The 19,771-nt window shown below is 47.4% G+C and overlaps 1 protein-coding gene across 2 annotated transcripts in view; it reads right to left on the reverse strand.

Moving 5' to 3' along the window:
- LOC146186235 (uncharacterized) overlaps positions 1-19,771 on the reverse strand; it is a 123,567-nt gene that overhangs the window by 48,216 nt on the left and 55,580 nt on the right. For both annotated transcript variants that reach the window (XM_084607108.1, XM_084607107.1), the window contains exons 5-7: positions 19,145-19,289; positions 12,637-12,806; positions 7,701-7,866 (exon numbers count right to left, since the gene is read on the reverse strand). In XM_084607108.1, coding sequence (XP_084463234.1) covers positions 7,701-7,866; positions 12,637-12,806; positions 19,145-19,289 — 481 coding nt within the window. The remainder of the gene's footprint in view (positions 1-7,700; positions 7,867-12,636; positions 12,807-19,144; positions 19,290-19,771) is intronic.

Genomic DNA, 19,771 nt, shown 5'->3' on the forward strand with positions numbered 1-19,771 from the left:
ACTGTAGCGTGCAGTCGTTTACTTCAGCTGCTTTCCTTTGAGATATAAGCACGCGATGTGCAATGTGTACATGATAGGCGACTTCAAACTACTAAGATGTTTGAAACAGATGATAATTTTACTCCAGCTCCCACCAAGGGGTTCGCAACAAGATATATATATAGAAAGAGAGAGTCAACGAACACCGATGAAGCAAAATTTTAGCATCAACGAATTATTTCCCATGCTCTGTCACGTTGCCACAGAATGTAACCATGAGCAAATTTTTCGCGACAAACAGTTTCGGAAGTGCGTTTTCGCTTGAACCAAATTTTTACTGGGTGACGATGCATTTGAAAAACATCGCAGTGGTTCAGCCTCGGTTAAACCTATAGTGTGTCGTGAAAGCTTGTATGCACAATTGTATGTAGTAAAGCTCTTTATTGTTGCAGTTTGTTTATCCTCTGTTTATCGCTCTTTTAGGTAAGACGTATACTGCAATTACTCCAGATCTGGGCTTCCTGGTCTCGTTGTCGACTCGCCTTATACCGCGCCGTAACTTTACGATCCGTCGACCTGGCTTCCCGTAGTTGCCGTTGATGTCGCTCGCTTCATCCATCGTTCATCTGAAAGAGGAACGCTTCTCACCCTCTTTTTATAAGTGACCGAGTAATGACGCACCTGTTGCTCGGCGCAGCGAAGCTGCGGTATATGCATGCGCAGTGGCGGCTCTGGCTCCACACGGCGTCTTTGGTGTAAATGGGGTACCGAAGCTTTCGCTTCAAAATGCTTTTCGTAATATATATATATATATATATATATATATATATATATATATATATATATATATATATATATATATATATATATATATATATATATATATATATATATACACACACACACACACACACACATATCGCCACCAGTATGTGCACTTTTGTAGGTCCACACTGCTTTCACTTGAGTCGATTCTTCATGAAGACTGTCATTGTTTGGTGGCGATGATATTGCCCCGCCGTGGTGGTTCACTGGTAAGACGCCCCGCCCCGCTACTGTGCCGGAGTACCCGGGTTCGATCCCGACCGCAGCGGCACCGTTTCGATGGAGGCGAAACGGAGAGGCGTCCGTGTGCTGTACGATGTCAGCGCACGTTAAATATCCCCAGATGGTCGAAATAACTCCGCTGCCCTCCACTACGGCTCCTCTTTCTCTCCACTTTCACTCTCACCTTCTTCCCTTCCCTTATGGCATGGTGCAGGTGTCCACAGAAACAAGTATGACAGATAATGCGCCTTTCCCTTCCTGTGAACAATTATTATTATTTATCGATAGTGGCGATGAGGATTAGGTTAGCTGCCTCGGGACAAGGCGCAGTTGTAACTGAGCTGCCGGTTTCTTCCGAGCCATGCACAGCCTCAATATATACATATCTTTTAGGGCCACTATCTGCTAAAAATGTGATGAAGACATTTGGTGTGCTCCGAAATTTCATTCTTACCCACGACGATCCCATTGCGATGTAATTGCTCATTGAATATGATATTCGAACAACGGCGCTCATGGCAAAATAAAAGCAGAAGGAACTCCCCGACAACTTGAGAAATAAATGGCGTTTTTCGACTGTGCAGTATACAATCTAGCGGTGTTTTGAGGCTGATTTACTACAACGAAATTTTTCAAGCGCCCTGTCAGCTACGTCGCTATATATATATATATATATATATATATATATATATATATATATATATATATATATATATATATATATATATATATATATATATATTCCTGCTGCTTCGATCTCGAAACATTGAAATGAAAGTAGTTGCCTGTGTCAGCGACGTCCTCAAGCTTTCAAGTATCGGCACGCGGACCGCTGTGATAGCGACATTATCAGCGATCCACTTCTTACACGTTGTACATAAAAATGGCTGTTTACATGCGCACTAACCCTACAGGCGACGCACTGAGAACAGATTTTGGCGCTGAAGCACTGCGTATGTATACAGACAGAGAAGAAGGTAGCCTTGGAAGAGGACGCTCTCGTGGCCCCGGCGGCGGAAAGAAGCATCGCGTGACTATATCGAGCGGCGGTGCGAAGCCGACTGCGTGTGAAATGACCGAAGGGTATACAAGCCCGCATCTCTAAGCGCGCGGCGAAGAAGGCCCGCCATGTGTTCCCGGTATACACCCCGCGATATTAATCCGATGACAGACAGCCACCGAGTGTGCGCACGCGCTCGCGCACACAGACACACACACACAGCGAGCACGCACATATATGAGAACACAGCAGCGGTGAAATGCCGTCGACACAAAACGTAAGGCCATGGCGTTACCTGCGTATGTGCACAGGAGACAAAGCGTGCCGCTCACACCGGACACACATGCGGAGGTGCGGCAGCGCCGCTCGAGGGGCATAATTCACCTGCGCCTCTCAATGCGAAGCGCACCTCGGAGAAAACGCAACGCCCTTAGCGCACGTTATGTTTGTGCGCGTCTGCCGCCGCCTCGTGTCCGTGTTGTGGAGACGAGCTGCAAGCTGACGTGTTTCTCGAGATGGTAGTAAGCTAGGAGCAAGCGAGGATGGGGAAAAGCAAAGCGCATCCCCCCCCCCCTTTGTCTTCCCCCGCTTACCCCACGCCGCAATGCGCATTCCCCCTCTTCCGAGCCGCAACCCAGCCGTGATTCTTTTGTGTGTGCGTTAGGGTATGCGCGCACATCATACCGCGCAGAAGAGGGCAAGCCTGCAGAGTAGTCCGAGAGCATCGCGTGTCTACATCCCATAGGTATCGCCGAAACGTCGCCGCGCCCGCCAGAGCCGCCGTCTCCCATAATGACCGCAGCGATTCGCGCCGGGTCGGGCCCGCACGCGAGGGGCCTGAAGCCGCCGCCGCTGTCGGGATGCGGCCCGGAGCCGCCTACCTCTGCCTTGATGCGGTGCCACACGGGCGCCTCAGGCGAGCCGAGCGGCGCCTCTCAGCCTGCCCAGAGACGGCAGTGAGCTAAGGCTGTCTTCTGAGCAATGCAGCAAATACGGCGTGCGTCGACAGGCAATAGGCGGTCTATGGCCTCGAAGGACAGGTACTGACGGCCGGGAGTGGCATTCAGAGCCATTTTCTGGGCCTATACTAGCCGGGAAGATTTTTGACAATAATTGTTAGAAAATATATAGCTTTCATGACCCCTACCAACACTAAAACAATATATATATATATATATATATATACATATATATATATATATATATATATATATATATATGTATATATATATATGTATATATATATATATATATATATATATATATATATATATATATATATATATATATATATATATTCAATGTATCATGCGTTTGGATGGAGGCGAAACGAAGTGGCGCCCGTGTGCTGTGCGATGTCAGTGCACGTTAAAGGACCCCAGGTGGTCGAAATTTCCGGAGCCGTCCACTACGGCGTCTCTCATAGCCTGAGTAGCTTTGGGACGTTAAACCCCACAAATCAAACCAAACCAAGTAGCAGCTATTCTATGTATAGGTTCTGAGGCTCTCCCTTCGTTCATATGCCTGTAAATACGCGTGAGGACGCAAAATTCACTGCTAAAAGTGCGACGCATCAGCGTTGCTCGACGTGCTGTTCATTACGTGAATCTGTACGCAGAATAATAATGAAAGGACTATACTAAGCTTTTTGAGGGCTCTATCCATCGTGCCCAGTTGGCCGCAACTATTTTCCAAATACGCTCTGGGAGCTCACCTGGTTAACGCGTAAACGCCAGTCACGTCTATAACATAGTGGGCACTATGCATTCTCATGCGCAGTGTGCACAGCATGCATTTATGTTGCCCATAATATTCCGGTGAACTTGGAAGAAAATGAACAGTGTTGCTGGCGAAGACAACTTCGACATAACACGCGATCTTCTACGGGTAACCTCTATAACAATGGTATTTTGTAGCGCTTGGATACAAAAGTTTGTGGTTTTATTCACACATCTTATTATGAAATTCATAATCGAGCGCAAGGTCAGCACCAATGATTCATCAACGAAGCGATACTATTAGAACACAATGATATCAACATTCTCTCCAGCACTTACTGCGGCGATCTCGGGGAAGCACAGGCTCATATTAATGCTCTCTCGAATTCCCCGTAGACACAGTTTTCGAACGCCTGGTGCCCTTTGTACCGCGGGTTAACTTGTTGCTCAATATGTGTTGCAATATTAAACTACCAGACACCCTCATTTCAACTATATTTCATATATGTTCGTTTTCACTATATACTGCTATCCTGAATTCTCCAGCCTTCCCTTTTCTTTTCTTAAGCGCCTGAGAACATGGTGCCGCTGAAAGATCGCATAGTTATCGCCAGCGATATTGCAATCCTAACAGCGCGCTGCAAAGCTATCTTGTGCGAATCTGCAAGGCTTCATCTAAGTGCCTTCAGCATTGTTTTTGTTTTCCCTACACAATTCCTCGTCCATACAAGCGACTCTCTAGGTGCCTCGTAGTTCAGCTGCATGCGTGAGATGCGAGCATTTCTTCCTGGAATCTGAATTTCCTGCAGAGAAGTAGACCAGTGATACGCGCCTTCTCTCCAGTGCCGCTTTATTCCTGCCGTTCACGCGCGTTCCTCCGCATAGGCGAGCTTCATCAAAGTTCCTTCAACTCGCCCGCAAGCCGCCCCTTTGTTTGTTTGTTTTTTTTTTTCTTTTTTTTTTTCCCCCCTGCGCTCTGTCATTTCCCCGAACAAAAACAAGTCGCACGCGAACGAGTGTACATGCTGCAAGCGGGCGATATTTGCCGCGCCCGTCCCTCCCTTATATATAGCTTTATATTGGTCATTTCACTCTCTATCTCCCTTTCTGCATATTTCTGCTGCTTTTCTCGCTTCTCGCCTAAGCAAACGCTTTAGCGTGTTCTGATTAGGAGTGCTTTTGTGAAGGAAAGCGCCCCGAGGAAAGGCGATAATTGAGCCAAGTGTGGCCTCCTTCATTCTCCATAGGATGAGCACGAGGAGTAAAAGAGAGTCGCGCCGAGACCTACAAGACACGCGCCTGGCGTCTACTCTCTGACTAATTCGAAACCATATCGCGGCGAGGCGGCGGAGAGCATTTAGTCGGTCACTGAGATAGCGAGGCCGCGCTCGGAGCCTCGAACGGACCAATTTGCCGACACGGTGCGTGCGCTTAGCGCGCGCAGTTTCTGATGTACCGGATGGCTATACTTGCATGCGGCGGTATTTTTGCCTGAAGAGTCTATATATAACGGTACCACGCGACTGCCTTTCTTTTGTCTTTTGCGAGATTGCCACTTTTACTTGGTTGTGCTTTTAACAATCGCGTGAGCAGCTCTTCGCTTTTCCGTCTGCATTATCTTACTAGACTTGATCTAACCGAATTCGCCGCAGTGATCATGAGGGTTCGTGAAATCGCTTTGGCGCCTTTTGGCTGCGACAGAGTTGTCTTGTTTAATAACAGCTACTAATGCTTGCGTCGCGTTTAATTGCTCACAGTAACGCAAATACTTCACTCTATCACACCTAATCACACCCCGCCGTCCAACGAATTATACCGCCTGTGTGTGCGGTACGTGCCTTTTCACAATGCCTTTTGGCCTATATATGGACGCGTATATGCCAAGAGGCAGCATTTTACAGTGGGGTTGCTTAAATAGTCGTGACACGTAACACTGAGACTCTGTTTTTGTTTCTGTGCTCGTTGGTGCCACGTTATATGAATCTTGTTTCCATTTACAAAATAACAAGGTAGCGATTTCCACCATGTTTCGGCTTTTCTTAGCAACATCGTTCTCGAAACTTCGCCGCAGAGCCCGCTCTTCTTGAGGTAACCTTTGCTGAACAGTATCAATGGCACTAATGCTCTCTCGGCCCAAGTTATATCCTTTAATGCAGCTTTTACCTTTGGCTGCGCTAGTACTGACCCGATCATTGGCAACGATGAAGAGTGGACCGAGTTTTGGATTCAAAAGAGCATTCCACGTATCCCACTCCCGCGAACTATATAGCTTTTAGTATCTACAGCAAAATATACGAAATGATATGAAGCAAGGTCACTGCGTTTCTTTAAGCTCTCTAAACAACCAAAAGCGGAGTTCTTTTTTCCAAGGTACGCAAAAAAAAGAAAAAAAAGCAATAAATGCAAAACAACCATGCTACTAATTTAACAGCTCTTTTCCAACGAGGTCCCCCTGTTACTTCACTTGGCTCTCTTGCTTTTCGCAGAGGCGCCTCGTTAGAAGCGTAGCCAAGCCTTGGTGCCAGGTTTAAATGGCCCCAGCCTTAAGTGCCTACTAAACGCTACCGAAAAGTGGCATCATTTTCGCGAAGCCAATTCACGGTCTGCGTTCGCGCGCACATTTCAATCTCTGCTCAGCCAAACCTCTGCACGGCCATTTCCGCTGTCTTCCTCGGCAGGTAACTACATTCAGCTATATATACGGCTCGCATAAGGCACGCCATGAGGGAACTCGGATACCCAGACGAGCGAGGCGCGACGACGACATTGCTTGGAAAAAACAAAACAAAAAAAAAATCATCCCGCCGCACCCATCGCAGGCGCCGGCGTGATTCAAGAGCGACCGCGCACAGCAGCCAACGAGCCGGGCTTTACACGGGTCCCAGCAGCAACGCTCAGGGGTCCATATGGCGCTCCAGCAGCGGAAACGCAAAATGGGAAAACTCGAAGACAACACCTGTCCGCCCTTGCGGAGGGTACACGCTCGAGTGCGTGCCCGCTCCCAGCAGCGAGCATGCACCGGCGGTGGGCCGCAACGCTGTCGGTCAGCGCTCACCGGATAGCCAGCCGAGCGCGGGCAGAGAGGGCCAAGGAGGAGGGAGGAGAAGTGGGGAAGGGGGGGGGGGGGTAACAGAGCTGGGAACCTTCCCCGTACAGCGCACCGCCACCAGTTGTTTAAGAGAGTAATTACCCATCTTCTTCCCCGTAAAGCACGCCACTCCGCGGGAGTACGCTTCTTTCACTTCACATGCTTGCATCCATAGTTGCACTTCTGGCCTGGAGCTATTTTGCACTTTGACTCGGGTTCTCATCTTCTGGTCGTTTCTTATCTCTTTTTTTCCTTTATTTAACAAAGGAGTGTTTTCGGTGTAGAGGAGGAAGTGGCATTATGTGAAGGTTAGCTCTTTATAAACTGCGCGAATCGGCGGCTTTGGAATTGCCCCGTGTCGGCGTCTGCATGAAGTGTCCTTATAATCAAGGTGCTCGCCCCTCGAATAGCTCGACGGTAATAGATTAAACTGAACCGCGTACGTGTCGCATAATGCGGCAAGGTTTTAAGTGTGACGGATTAGGACGTTAGTGGAAATTGGTTCCCTCGCGGAATTAGCGCTCATCTGCTCGTGCAAAAGAACGCGCGCAAGCAAAATGAGATATTTAGGAAGATGGCGGGACAAGAACAAAATGAAAATGGCTCATGCTTTGTCGCAGCGGGCGGCGCGAACGCGAATTTTTCCCTTCGAAGCTAGCGAAGCAACCATGGTTTCTTGGCAAGTTCTGTGTTGTTCATTCTTGCCAGCCCACAGTATCGAACCTGGCATTTCGCTTGCACGACCGTCTGTACAACCGGTCGTGCGCACAGTCCGGCTCACGTCATCCAAAGAAAAATAGAGAGAGGCAAAGCGAAATAAATAGAAAGGGTGGAGGAGATGAAACAGGCATAAAATTCTGTCGCTCACCGGTGTGTAGGAACAGGTGGTTCTTGAGGTTTGTCTGCTTGCTGAAGCCCCGGTTGCAGATGTGGCACTTGAAGGGCCACGAGCCGCTGTGGACGTACATGTGGCTCTTGAGGTCGCCGGGCGTCGGGAATGACTTGGAGCACAACGTGCACTTGTGGGGCTTCTCCTGTACACACGCGAGACAAAAGGCGAAGAGGCTCCGTGTCAGCTGCCGTTTGGAAAAGTCAAGATGGAAGTAGAGGCATGTATATACAGGGCGGAGAGTGAATGACGTGCACTCAGTACGCGGGTAAGAGTTTGCTACGTTGTTGGCTAGCCGAATAATGCCTCGAAGAATACCAGACGTAATAGGTTGGCTACATGGTTTTACTATTATGGCACAGGCGCATTAAATAACGAACTGCAGGCAGTTTTGTTTTTTCCATCACTATCTCCTGCAACATTCATGCAACATTATAGTTTGTCGACTGTAACGTACTCTCCGTTACGACATCCTATGGCTACAACACGTATTGCTGCCGCTGAGACCACGTGCGCTTAGCAGCGGATGACGGTATAATTGCTGAACAGCTGCACATGTGAATTTACTGAATTAAAAAAACGAACTTCTACACCTTTCGTACGGGTTAATTCGTATCAGTTATGTGGCAAATACATTGTTACGCTTATGAGCCCGCAGTACAGAATACCGAGAAGTCTCACCTTACAGCAATTGCGCTGCGCCATTTGCCAAGCCCCTAAATAGCAGCATGCATTGTGCCCCATCCCGCTGCTGATGGGAGGACGCTATGCTAGCCGCTAGCCCAACCGACCAGCTGGAGCTGGTCGACCGGGCCACCAGAATGGTCCTGCACTGCTATAAGGGCCCTCACGTGTACTACAGATCAACCATAATTTAAATCGAGCATTTACCTCCTGCCCGGCTTTCCAGATTGTACAGCAAGGAATTACTCGTGAATTCTGCTTCTTGTTTTTAGCATTACGCTGGTAGACTTCTTCAAAATTACAAAAGAAAAAGTTAAAAATGAGACATTTGTGGACGACTACGTTGCTCATTAATGCTGTTGTATGCTTTTGTGGTTCATAATTGGAGATTTTTGATTGTGGCAGGGTATTTCGTCTTCCTTTAAGTCACTCCCGCGCTGAAATTACGGTGCAGTCACCATAATCACGGTTTGGGGTTACGGGGCCGGCGCGGTCACGTCTAATGCTCATTGGGTGACGTCATGGCGCTGGTCATGTGACCAGCCAGTATGTTATGTTATGACTGCCAGGCCAACGTCGCTTGATGTGTGCTACTCCAACAACTGTTTTGTACATTACTAGGTTTTGGCGCGAGGACACTGGTGTTGTGAAACGGTCCCTGGGGTACATTAACGCGAATTTTTAAGTCTAGAGTAGAGAAGACATTTTGTTAGTAGAACTGCATAATAACTATATATTAATTATCACAGCTAACACGGCTATACGAGCATGGGCCGAGCTCACATCTCCGATATTTTGTAGCCAGCAGATGACAAGAAGAAAGAAAAATGAGCTACATCCCATGATACGCCTTTTTTTTTACCTCCGATTCTGCCATATTCGTCCTTAGTCTAGTCCCCTTCTGTGCCTCGTTAAATACACTCGCAAATAGCGCGAAACTAGGCGATGAGCAAACGAGTTAACGGCTAGGCGCAGTATACGCCCCGTCGCAGAACTTCCTCGATCGCTGTTTCGATGAGACTCACCGCCTGCCCACCACCCGAGGCTCATTACGATCATTACCTCTTCCGCGTCTCCAGTGTCCCACGGACGAGATCGCCGCATACAGAAGAAATTTACGAGCGCAGAAACGAATAAAAAACGCAAACATTTTCCAGGCCGTGTACTTAGTCTCTTCATCTTCGTCACGGCTTTAGTCCGGCTCATTGGGCGCGAAGCCAGCCCAAGCGTCGTCCGCGCGCGCGCTCACACGCACGCTCGTTCCAACGCAACGCGCGGCAGCATCCATCAAACGCCGCTCGCTGGCGCGCACAGGCGCACGCTCCAGGCACGTCGGGTGGAGCGACGCGCCAGCGTCAACGGAGGCGGGTACGTGGTGGCAAGGCCGGCTGACATTAGCGGTTAAGCGTCCGTGCGGTCAACGGCCAAGCGCGTAGTCGTCCTCCTCGTCTTCGGACAGCGCTCAAGAAAAGCATTCCGACCGAAGCGGGCTTCTGCTACTGAGGCAGCTTTTTACCGCTATGCACTAGAGTGCGCGCTTCTCATAGTTATGTGGTTTGGCGTCGTCCGCCCCCCATCCCTTTTTGTTCTTGCTGCCTGGCTGGTGGCGACCGCGAAGAGAGGAGATAGATAAGAAACTACTAATTGTATGTCAGGGATCAGAGAAAACTGCGCTCGCCCGCGCGCCGCCCCCTTCTTGGCGGCCCGCGCAGCCGACGTGTCCGCGCCGCCGCTGGCTCCCAGCGGGAAAGCACACGTTTTCAATCGCTCCGCCTCCTTCGAAGTCCTTCCTGGAAACGGGTGCCAGCCGTCGTTCCACGCCAGCCTTGCTCCCCCCTTCTCTGTTCTTCTTTTCATATTGCTCTTATTCTTGGCCCCTGCTATTCTCACGCGTGCGTACTTTATCAGCCGACCACTCACCCTAGGAATGTCGTGCGAACCACTTTCGATCTGCTCCTGCTGCCGTCTGCGCGTACTCCGCGTCGGCATGTAATATCGATCACGCGTGCGTCCTCCCCGGGCACTGCGCTTCGATCACGATTTTGATGATGATGACGTCGGCGATGCCGCTGTCTTCCCGTGGTCACCCCCCCCCCCCCCCCCCTCTCCCGAACCTCTTCACGCGGCGAGTCCCTCACATGTGGCGCCGCGAATCCTGAGGGGGGGGGGGGGGCTGGAAGGGGGGAAGGGTAGGCGGTACCAACAGCAGCGACGTTGTCTGTCTGCCACCGCTGACCGCCGACGCCGGCCGCCGCTGGGTCGTGGCCTGCCGAAGGCGCCTCACCAATTTGAGCTATATAGCTCTCTGATGGGACGGCTACGGCACGCTCTATAAAGGACAGCCGCTCGAAGAGGGATTAAAAGGGAAGAGGGGGTTTGGGTGAGGGAGAGACGGTAACTCTAGGTAGGGGGACAGGAGCGAGGCTGAGTGGCTGCTGCGCTTTTCCTGGCCAGGCACACGGACCGATAGGCAATTAAGTTCTCTCTTTGCTACTGTGAGAGTTCCAGTTAGGAAAGGATTGAAAGAAAGCATAAAAAAAACCCCGAAAAGTCTGTATATATATGCAGGGCCGAACAGACAGTTTTACGATTGCGCCATACTGCATGCTCTCCAGCTGTCATGTCGTCGCGCCCAACTGGTTTGCAGCAGCCGCCGGCCCGGGAACAGATCCTCTTAGCCAATATTTTGTCGCGTCGGTATAGGACCCGTTTGTCTGTATGCAAGCTTCGTACCGCGGCCTAGTCATGGTGATGTTAAGAAGTCAGATGACCACTAAGCTGCTGTAAATTGCGAACTACGTGCAAAACGATTCGCAGAAAATGAATTACTCACCCATATGCGCACTGCCTCAAACGTACGCGATGCGGCAGTTGCACTGGCAGTGGAATACAAAGACTATCACAACAGCTTGGGTCGCTTTAGCCCTTCGTATAGGGATAATAACTGGAACCGCATGGGGATACGCAGCAAACAATCACTGGCTCCATTCAACGCCGACAGATATACTGCGGCAAATGGGAGGGGGAGCTTCTTAGTCTTCAGAAACCATCCCGGCTTATCCGCTAGGGCAACAACGCATGGGCATTGCCCTCGAAGAAGTAAATATACACTTTGCTTGCCTAGATGTATGCTATGTGTTAGTATGTAGATTATCTGTGAACTATGTGTACAAATCACTTTCTCGTCTCAGTCGAACATGCATCTATACTGTACTGACATGTAGAAACTGCAGCCTATTTCGCATACGCAAAGCTCGGCTACTGCATTGTATGGAGACTGAACATGTGTCACTGAAAGACTTATTCTAATAGAAAATGTCAGTGAAAATTTGGCATGGGTTCAAGGAGTCTTCCATGAGGAACGGAATCGGATATATATATATATATATATATATATATATATATATATATATATATATATATATATATATATATATATATATATATATATATATATATATATATATATATATATATACACCAGAGCAGCGAGCTTTTCCTTCTGCAGGCAATCACGACTACACCGTATCATGCAAAAAGCTTAACATCCACGTTATTTTGAATTGCACTCTTTCGGGGAGCCCCTTAGCTCACAGGAAGCGCACAATTCTCAGCTGCCGAGGTTAAGCAACACCTGCTACCAGCCCCAAGTTGTTTCACGCTCTCATTTATATCGGGGGGAAAAACCAGACGTCGGTCCGAAACAACTTGAGTCATCTTTCATTTGCGTGAGCGTCGACTATAGGACGCCAGATGGCACTTAGGTGGTCCGGCAGCGCCTCCTGAACTCCAAGCCACCATCTTTTTCCTTTCTCTCTCTCCCTCTCTCTCTCTCTCTCTCTCTTTGTAGCTCTCTTGGCGCACAAGATCGCCGGCGGCATACTTATTCTGGCCATGGAACTTAAAATTAAGGGCATTTCAAGGCATAAATATAGTGGGAAAGAAATTGCTTTGGATGTCTAGAAACCGCCGCATTGGAATTAGGCACAGTACGATTTCAGGTGCGCGGTTTGAGTTGCATTTCCTTTTCTGGAGTCCAAAGCCGGCGACACGTGAAGTGCAATAAATATCGCGTAATTATACCCATGTTCGATCTTATATAGAGGAACATATAAGCGCTAGTACAATCTATGCAAGAATAATTTAGGACACTAATCTCGCATCTCGTCTCTTCTCACTCATATATGGGCGATCATGTGTAAGATTATTGCATCGTTCGAATGGCTCTCACCTTGGAATGTGTCATGCGATGATAGTAGAGGTTGGAGGATGCTGTGAACCGTTTCCCGCACACGTGGCATTGATGGGGTTTTTCTCCCGAATGGATTCTCCGATGGGTGTTGAGGGAGCTCGATGTACTGAAGCCTTTTCCGCAGACGTCACACACGTGAGGTTTTTCCCCTGTTTCATGAGAAGACAAGGAAGAGAAAAACAAACATAAGGGCTGCAATCAAAGGCGTTAATTGCAGTGGCCATGCAGATGCGCGCGCTTTATAGATGAAATAGTGCAACAAGTCAGCTTCGGAGTGCAATTTTTTATTATCCCTGCCTCTGCACAAGAATCGCATTTAAGGCAGATAACTATTCAATAATTAGGTTCTTCCAAATGTACTCACTATCACCGTCATCATCAGCCGGGCTATACGCACTGCAGGGTGAAATATTCCTCGAATTAACCCGGTCCTGTGCTATAGCTTACGCCCACTTGAACCCAGCGAACTTCTTAAGCTCAACCGCCCACCTACCTTTCTGCTTCACCCTGCTAAGCTCTCCTTCCCTTGGAATCCAATATGTTGCCCTTCACGTCCATCCCTTATCCTCTCTTCGCACTGCATGGCCTGCCAATGTCTATTTCTTATTTCGATTTCCACTACAATGTCATTAACTCGAGTTATTTCTTTGACCCACTTATGCACGCTTCCTATCTCTTAACGTTACATCCACCATTTTGCACTCCATAGCTATCTGCGCTGTCCTCAGCTTAAGTAGAACCCTTTTCGTTAGCCTCCACGTTTCAGCCAAATACGTTAGTAGAGGTAAGACGCAACAACACCTTTTGAGTGATACCGGTAAGCTGCTAGTCATAATCCCCACTATACCCACTATAGTCGGGTGAAAAGATGAGCTCTTCGACGTAGCTCATAGCCAGGCATGAAACAATGCGTCTGATGGCGGCACAAAAATTGCGACATACTCTTATGCTACTAATCATGTTTGCAGGCTGCATATTATCGTTGAAGATATTTTAGGCTTCTAAAACCATCCATTAATACGCCCGTATTCATTCACTCACCTCGTTTACTCTTTTTACATCATGGCTGTGTGTGTGTGTGTGTGTGTGTGTGTGTGTGTGTGTGTGTGTGTGTGTGTGTGTGTGTGTGTGTGTGTGTGTGTGTGTGTGTGTGTGTGTGTGTGTGTGTGTGTGTGTGTGTGTGTGTGTGTGTGTGTGTGTGTGTGTGTGTGTGTGTGTGTGTGTGTGCGTGTGTGTGTGTGTGTGTGTGTGTGTGTGTGTGTGTGTGTGTGTGTGTGTGTGTGTGTGTGTGTGTGTGTGTGTGTGTGTGTGTGTGTGTGTGTGTGTGTGTGTGTGTGTGTGTGTGTGTGTGTGTGTGTGTGTGTGTGTGTGTGTGTGTGTGTGTGTGTGTGTGTGTGTGTGAGAGAGAGAGAGAGAGAGAGAGAGAGAGAGAGAGAGAGCAGTATATATAAGACCGGCGGAGCGAGAAACGCAATCATTTAGCTGCCACTCAAAGCAACCAGGATTAAATCCCTTTTTAGACTTCCCCTGCGTCTTGCGTCGTCGACACGCGTCCACTGATTTGCTGTATATGTGTGTAGCTAATATCGTCGCGCGTTGCAGGCTGTACGCTTTGAACGCGACTGTGCTTGAGCAAGGTAACAATGAGGGCTTTAAATTATTTTCACAGCTATCCTCGAGCGTTATTGTGTCTCTCATGAGCTGGCACGTCACAGATGTCCATTCCTCGCGCTCGTATCGATGCCAACCCCCAGTTGTGTACGCCTCGTATAGGCGATTTCTCAGATGAAGGACTCATACGGGAAAAGGAAAAATAATAGAAGCGCGATTGTTAAGAATAAAACCAATTAAGTTTCGCAGAAAAAAACGCCCGTATCTATACCTCTGAGCCAAAGGATGCCGAAGTGCTTCCCCGAAGCTCCATGCACAGTGAGATAATATCTTCGGGAGCTTTTTACTCATTATTCTCCGTGCCCTGGCGTTCTGTGTACAGGTTTTTTGTCGAACCATGTGTTGAAATGCAAATTCCGGGTACGAAAAGGGAAAAGAGAAAGAAGAGAGAAAAAAAGATAACTTTATGCCCGATGGCAGCTGCAATAGCGACGGCCACGGAAGCGTCTGACTGTCCAGCGTGGTGAGGCAACAAAATGCTTTTAACCGAACCGTCATGTGGGGCGATAATGCTTTCTGCTCCGCCGGCCCCTCTCAGGGTCCCACTCATTTGCTGCGACCTCCCTTGGATCAGCATATAGATTACTATTATGAAGCACTCGTCGTCCGCGTACGCCGGATTAGCATATGGGCTTTCTCACGTTGCGCGGAGGACATGTTTTACCGCTGTAAAGATGTGCGAGCGAGATGTCGCTCTATAGCAAACACACGCACATATATTTATACACACAGACAGCTTACGTGAACCATACAGGCGTACTGGTATATAGCACTATAGGTGTGTATGCGTGTGCGGGTTTTGTGTTTGTGGGCGAGCTGACCTTGCCTAACGCCATAAAGAGCAGCTGAAATCTTGACCGCGAGAACCTTCTTAAGCGGGGCAAAACCAAAAGACATGCAACTACCATAGCGTTTCCGTTTCAGTTTCCCGCGGTGTTGTTAAACTTCTGTTTTTCATTAGTGCTCAAGATAAGATCAAGATGCCGGTTCGGTGTCAGCAATATTCCGTTGAGCTCTTGCCCATTAAACACGAATCCACCTAAACCAAAGTAAATGGCTTGTCCTCTAACGTCCTCCCTAAACAAGGTTCGATTTAGAACGCTAGATTTGAGGTAAAAATATACCCCAAGAAAAATGGAGCATATGGATGCGGGAGTTCATGGGGTAGATTTTCACGCTCCAAAAACGGAGTAATTATACAGCACGCAGCGGGAGCTGATATGGGGCAGATTTTCACTCCGAAATATACGGAGCATTTACGGTTGGTATAGGGAGCAGATGCTGACTGCAAAAAATACGTTCATTTGCGGTTAATATGAGACGTTTTTACCGCAGTCTTTACCAATGTTTTTATGTTCAATTCAATTTCGCAGTTATGGAGCGCGCACCACCGCCACATGTAACGGTAAGGGATACGCTCTGCCGAGTAAGGGATACTGTGCACGCATGGTAGCGGCTTTGTATATGCAGCTGTGACGTGAGCATAAGTGAGAGGTATATTTCCTCGACGATGGCAAAGGGAAGGTAGCCACGATACGAAAGCTCGACCCAATTTAACACACGCATGACCACATGCCCTCGTGGACCAAATGGGCATATTATTAACTGAGTAAGCATCACAACTTGTGCTGGCATTCTCCACCAGAAAACGTGTATGCGACTGTAACCCATTAGTCAATATGTGCTCATACCCAACTTTGCAACCATATATTTTGCTGCTTCAATCCGGTGGTGCACTAAGGAATGCGACATTCCAAGCAGTAGACAAGTTTTATAGTGTGGCTCTATTGCCAATCAGCTATTGTTACCCTTATTGGTTCGTAATGGTGAAATTCAGCCTTTAAACCTCCCTGTATCATACTGTTCCAGCTTTGCTGTTTCCATCCACGCATGTAGTAAGACTAATAACAGCAATAAATACAAACAAGAACTTCACTTTAACAGCGCTGTTTATGCGAGAGTTGCCTGAAAACCATGTTTACTTTCGAAGGTGTATATATAGGATTAAGGGTAAAAATGCGCCAGTGCATCCGAACGTGAGTAAAAGAAGGTGAAGGGAGTGGCACTAAAAGGGAGGCGATCGCGTAACCACCCAGTGCATCAACAATGCGCCTCGCGTCAACATTTCCCAGAGCGAACCAACCAAAACGAGACTCGTATCTGCCCGCCGGTCTCCAATGAACGATCACGATCTAAACTTTCAGCATATTAGTATTGGCGGCCCTATATATAAGTGTGTTGCTATTTCCTTTAACATAATAGATATATTAGAGAGTCACCGCAATTAAAGAGTGCATGCTTTTAGCTCTGCTCGTTTGACGAAATAAACTTGCACAAACTGCAGCCATGTAGCCTTCAATTTCTTTCATATGCACCAGAATTTTTCGAGAGTGGACCAATGAGTACCGGGCCATATGTCACCTGCCGGCTACAACCTGTAAGGGCCACGCCCGAGCTCACGGCGCCGAAAACGCCAGTTTGTCACAGAACGAGTCATTTACCTAGATCGCGTTAAACTTCTTTTCCAGACTGATGTGAGTAGATCGAATATGACTGAATAAAAGTTGAATAAAATTGACACTATCATTAGTCTTTTACTTTGCATGCCACAACGCCTCAATCTACACAGTGTGTACACTAAAGCCTGAGATGATAATGAAGATAATGTGAAAAATGTCTGGTTTACTTGGTAATTTTAGTCATCATCGTAAAATGACGTATATTCAAAACGAGAGTGCATGTTCCTTTTGCATGCGGCATGATATTTGGTTTGGTTTTTGGGGTTTAACGTCCCAAAGCGACTCACGCTATGAGAGACGCCGTAGTGGAAGGGCTCGGGAAATTTCGACAACCTGGGGTTCTTTAACGTGCACTGACATCGCACAGCACACGAGCGCCTTGCTTTTCGCCTCCATCGAAAAGCGTCCGCATGAGATTTGTACGCCACACGTTTTCGTCATCGTGATCATGCATTATTATTTATTTTAGCCTTACATGCAGGAAAACGTCACTGCATAAAGAATATGTATGCAGTATGATGTGACGATCTGTACTGAGAAGCGCGACATTCCTCTCCGTATGCTCATTTCCCACTAATTAGCTCGAATCTTTCGCCTCGTGCCATTGCTCTTAGTGGCCGGTTTAATTCACAGTGGCGAATAATCCTCAGCCAATATCATCACCAGCAGCAACAATAGACCAGCCGCCGCCTATAATTTCGCTATACTTACGGACAAATCCCGCTCCTATATAAGTCAAATTCACTAGTCCTGTCCTGTGCCAGCTGCGCCCATTTGATCCCTGTAAACTTCTTAACCTCATCCTCCAATCTAGCTCACTGCCGCCCCCTGCTACACTCTCCTTCCCTTCGAATCCAATTTGTTACCCTTGCCACCCATCGGTTATCTTGCCTTCGCATTACATACCCTGCCTGTGTCAATTTCTTTTTGGTTTAACCTCGGATATCATTAACTCGGATTTGTTCCCTGGCCTGGCATGCACCCTGGAGTGCCCTCTTCCCGTCTCTCAACGTTACAAATGTCCATTTTCTTTACAGTTTTCATTATAAGCTTCAATTTCCTGCCCCCTAGGTGAGCACTGAGAGCGCGTATAAATAAACAACCGTTAGATACTTTCCCTATCAGGGATAAATTTAGATGAACAGGAATCTACGACCTAATAGTACACGTCATGTGCACTACACTATCCTCTTCATCATTATAATTTCGTACTCCAGATCTGCGGTCACTAGCTGCCGTAAATAAATGCATTCCTTTATTCTAGCAGCGCGCTACACCTATCCTGATCTGACGTTCCCTTCAATGACGCTTGATTCCTTCAGTTCTTTTTTTTAGTGATGTGCCATGGCTTGCTGTGAAGTGTATATAGGGGCCGCCAGCCCTGTCAAGCTGTCCTGTGTGGCAGCTTTTACTGCCGGCCTCCCGTGTCATGTCATGTAGCGCAAATAAAGGGTTATTATTATTATTATTATTATTATTATTATTATTATTATTATTATTATTATTATTATTATTATTATTATTATATTATTATTATTATTATTATTATTATTATTATTATTATTATTATTATTATTATTATTATTATTATTATTATTATTATTATTATTATTATACTTGAGCTTCCAGAACATTAATTGTAAGTTGAATACTTCTGCCTCGCTCGTCTAATGCACTGATCACACTTCGCAATTCGTTTCCTAAGCTTCTTAGCAATTCGATGTCATCTGCGAATCGCACATTATGCAAGCATTCTCTTTTAACTATTACTGTCAATATTTTTTAGTCATGATGAAAACTCCCCACAGAATACTTCGTTCGCCTTATCTTAAATATCACATGTGTCTCTGTTTATATGCTCAGTACTTTTCATTATTGGGCTCTCACAAATACATGGATGTTTCACTGCTTCGAACCGTGCGGAAGCTTTCCTTTTTTTTTTTTTTTTTTAAACCGATGCTCCCCCAAAATTATAAAACCATCTTTCATCGCGATTTCACCGCTTTTCTTTAAAAGCCAGAGATTCTGCATACGTGCGGTGGATGCCGAACACGTCAATTTGCATATCCTTGCAAAGAAGACGAAAAACTTCCTCCTAAGAAAAGGCGATTCTGCACAGGCAGTGCGAAACGAACCTTGTACGCAAACACCCGATACGACCAGCACCGAGTGGAACCATTAATTCAGCCTTATCATCACATGGCGCGCAGCGTGAACGTATACATGTACAGATTCGCGAGGGCACCACGCGGGAAGAGCACAGAGCTCGCAACAGTGCGAAAGAAACGTGCGCATACCTGTGTGCGTGCGCATGTGCCTGCGTAACAGCGACGGCCGGTCGAAGGCTTTTCCACACACTTCACAAGGAAGAAGAGTCCGCTCTCGACCTTTCTTGACCATCATATGCCGGGAGGTTTCCATTGGTACGCTTGATGACTGCGACTAGAAAAAAAAAAGACAAAAAAAAAAAAAAAAGAACGACGCACGGGAATAAGAGGCACTTCTATAACAGGCGCCGTGAAGCGTGAACCATTGTGATTCTTTGCGTAGTCTGGAGCGCAATCTGCTCCACCACAAGAGCCTCGCGGAAGGGAGAATCACGTCACAACGCGTGATTTTTGGCATAAGTGGTAGGTATAACTGGTAGCCTGAGGTGGGCTATTTGAGGCGGGCTTAAATTAGCCGGAAGCCTAGGCGAAAGGCCGGTATGTTATGACATAAGGGCGGCAGCCTGATGGGACTAAGACATTCATTCGTTTTCATCACTCTGAAAGAAATCTGATATTATTCTTTCAATCTTACACTCAAAGGGGGGCCGTAGTGGAGGGCTCCCGAGTAATTCCGACCACTCCAGAAATTACTCCAGAGCCTTCCACACGGCACCCCTTTCTCTCTTTAGCTTTCACTCCCACCTTCCTTCCTTC

This window comes from Amblyomma maculatum, chromosome 6, assembly GCF_055883805.1.
Source record: "Amblyomma maculatum isolate TAMU_Amacu chromosome 6, ASM5588380v1, whole genome shotgun sequence".
Lineage (NCBI taxonomy): Eukaryota > Metazoa > Arthropoda > Arachnida > Ixodida > Ixodidae > Amblyomma > Amblyomma maculatum.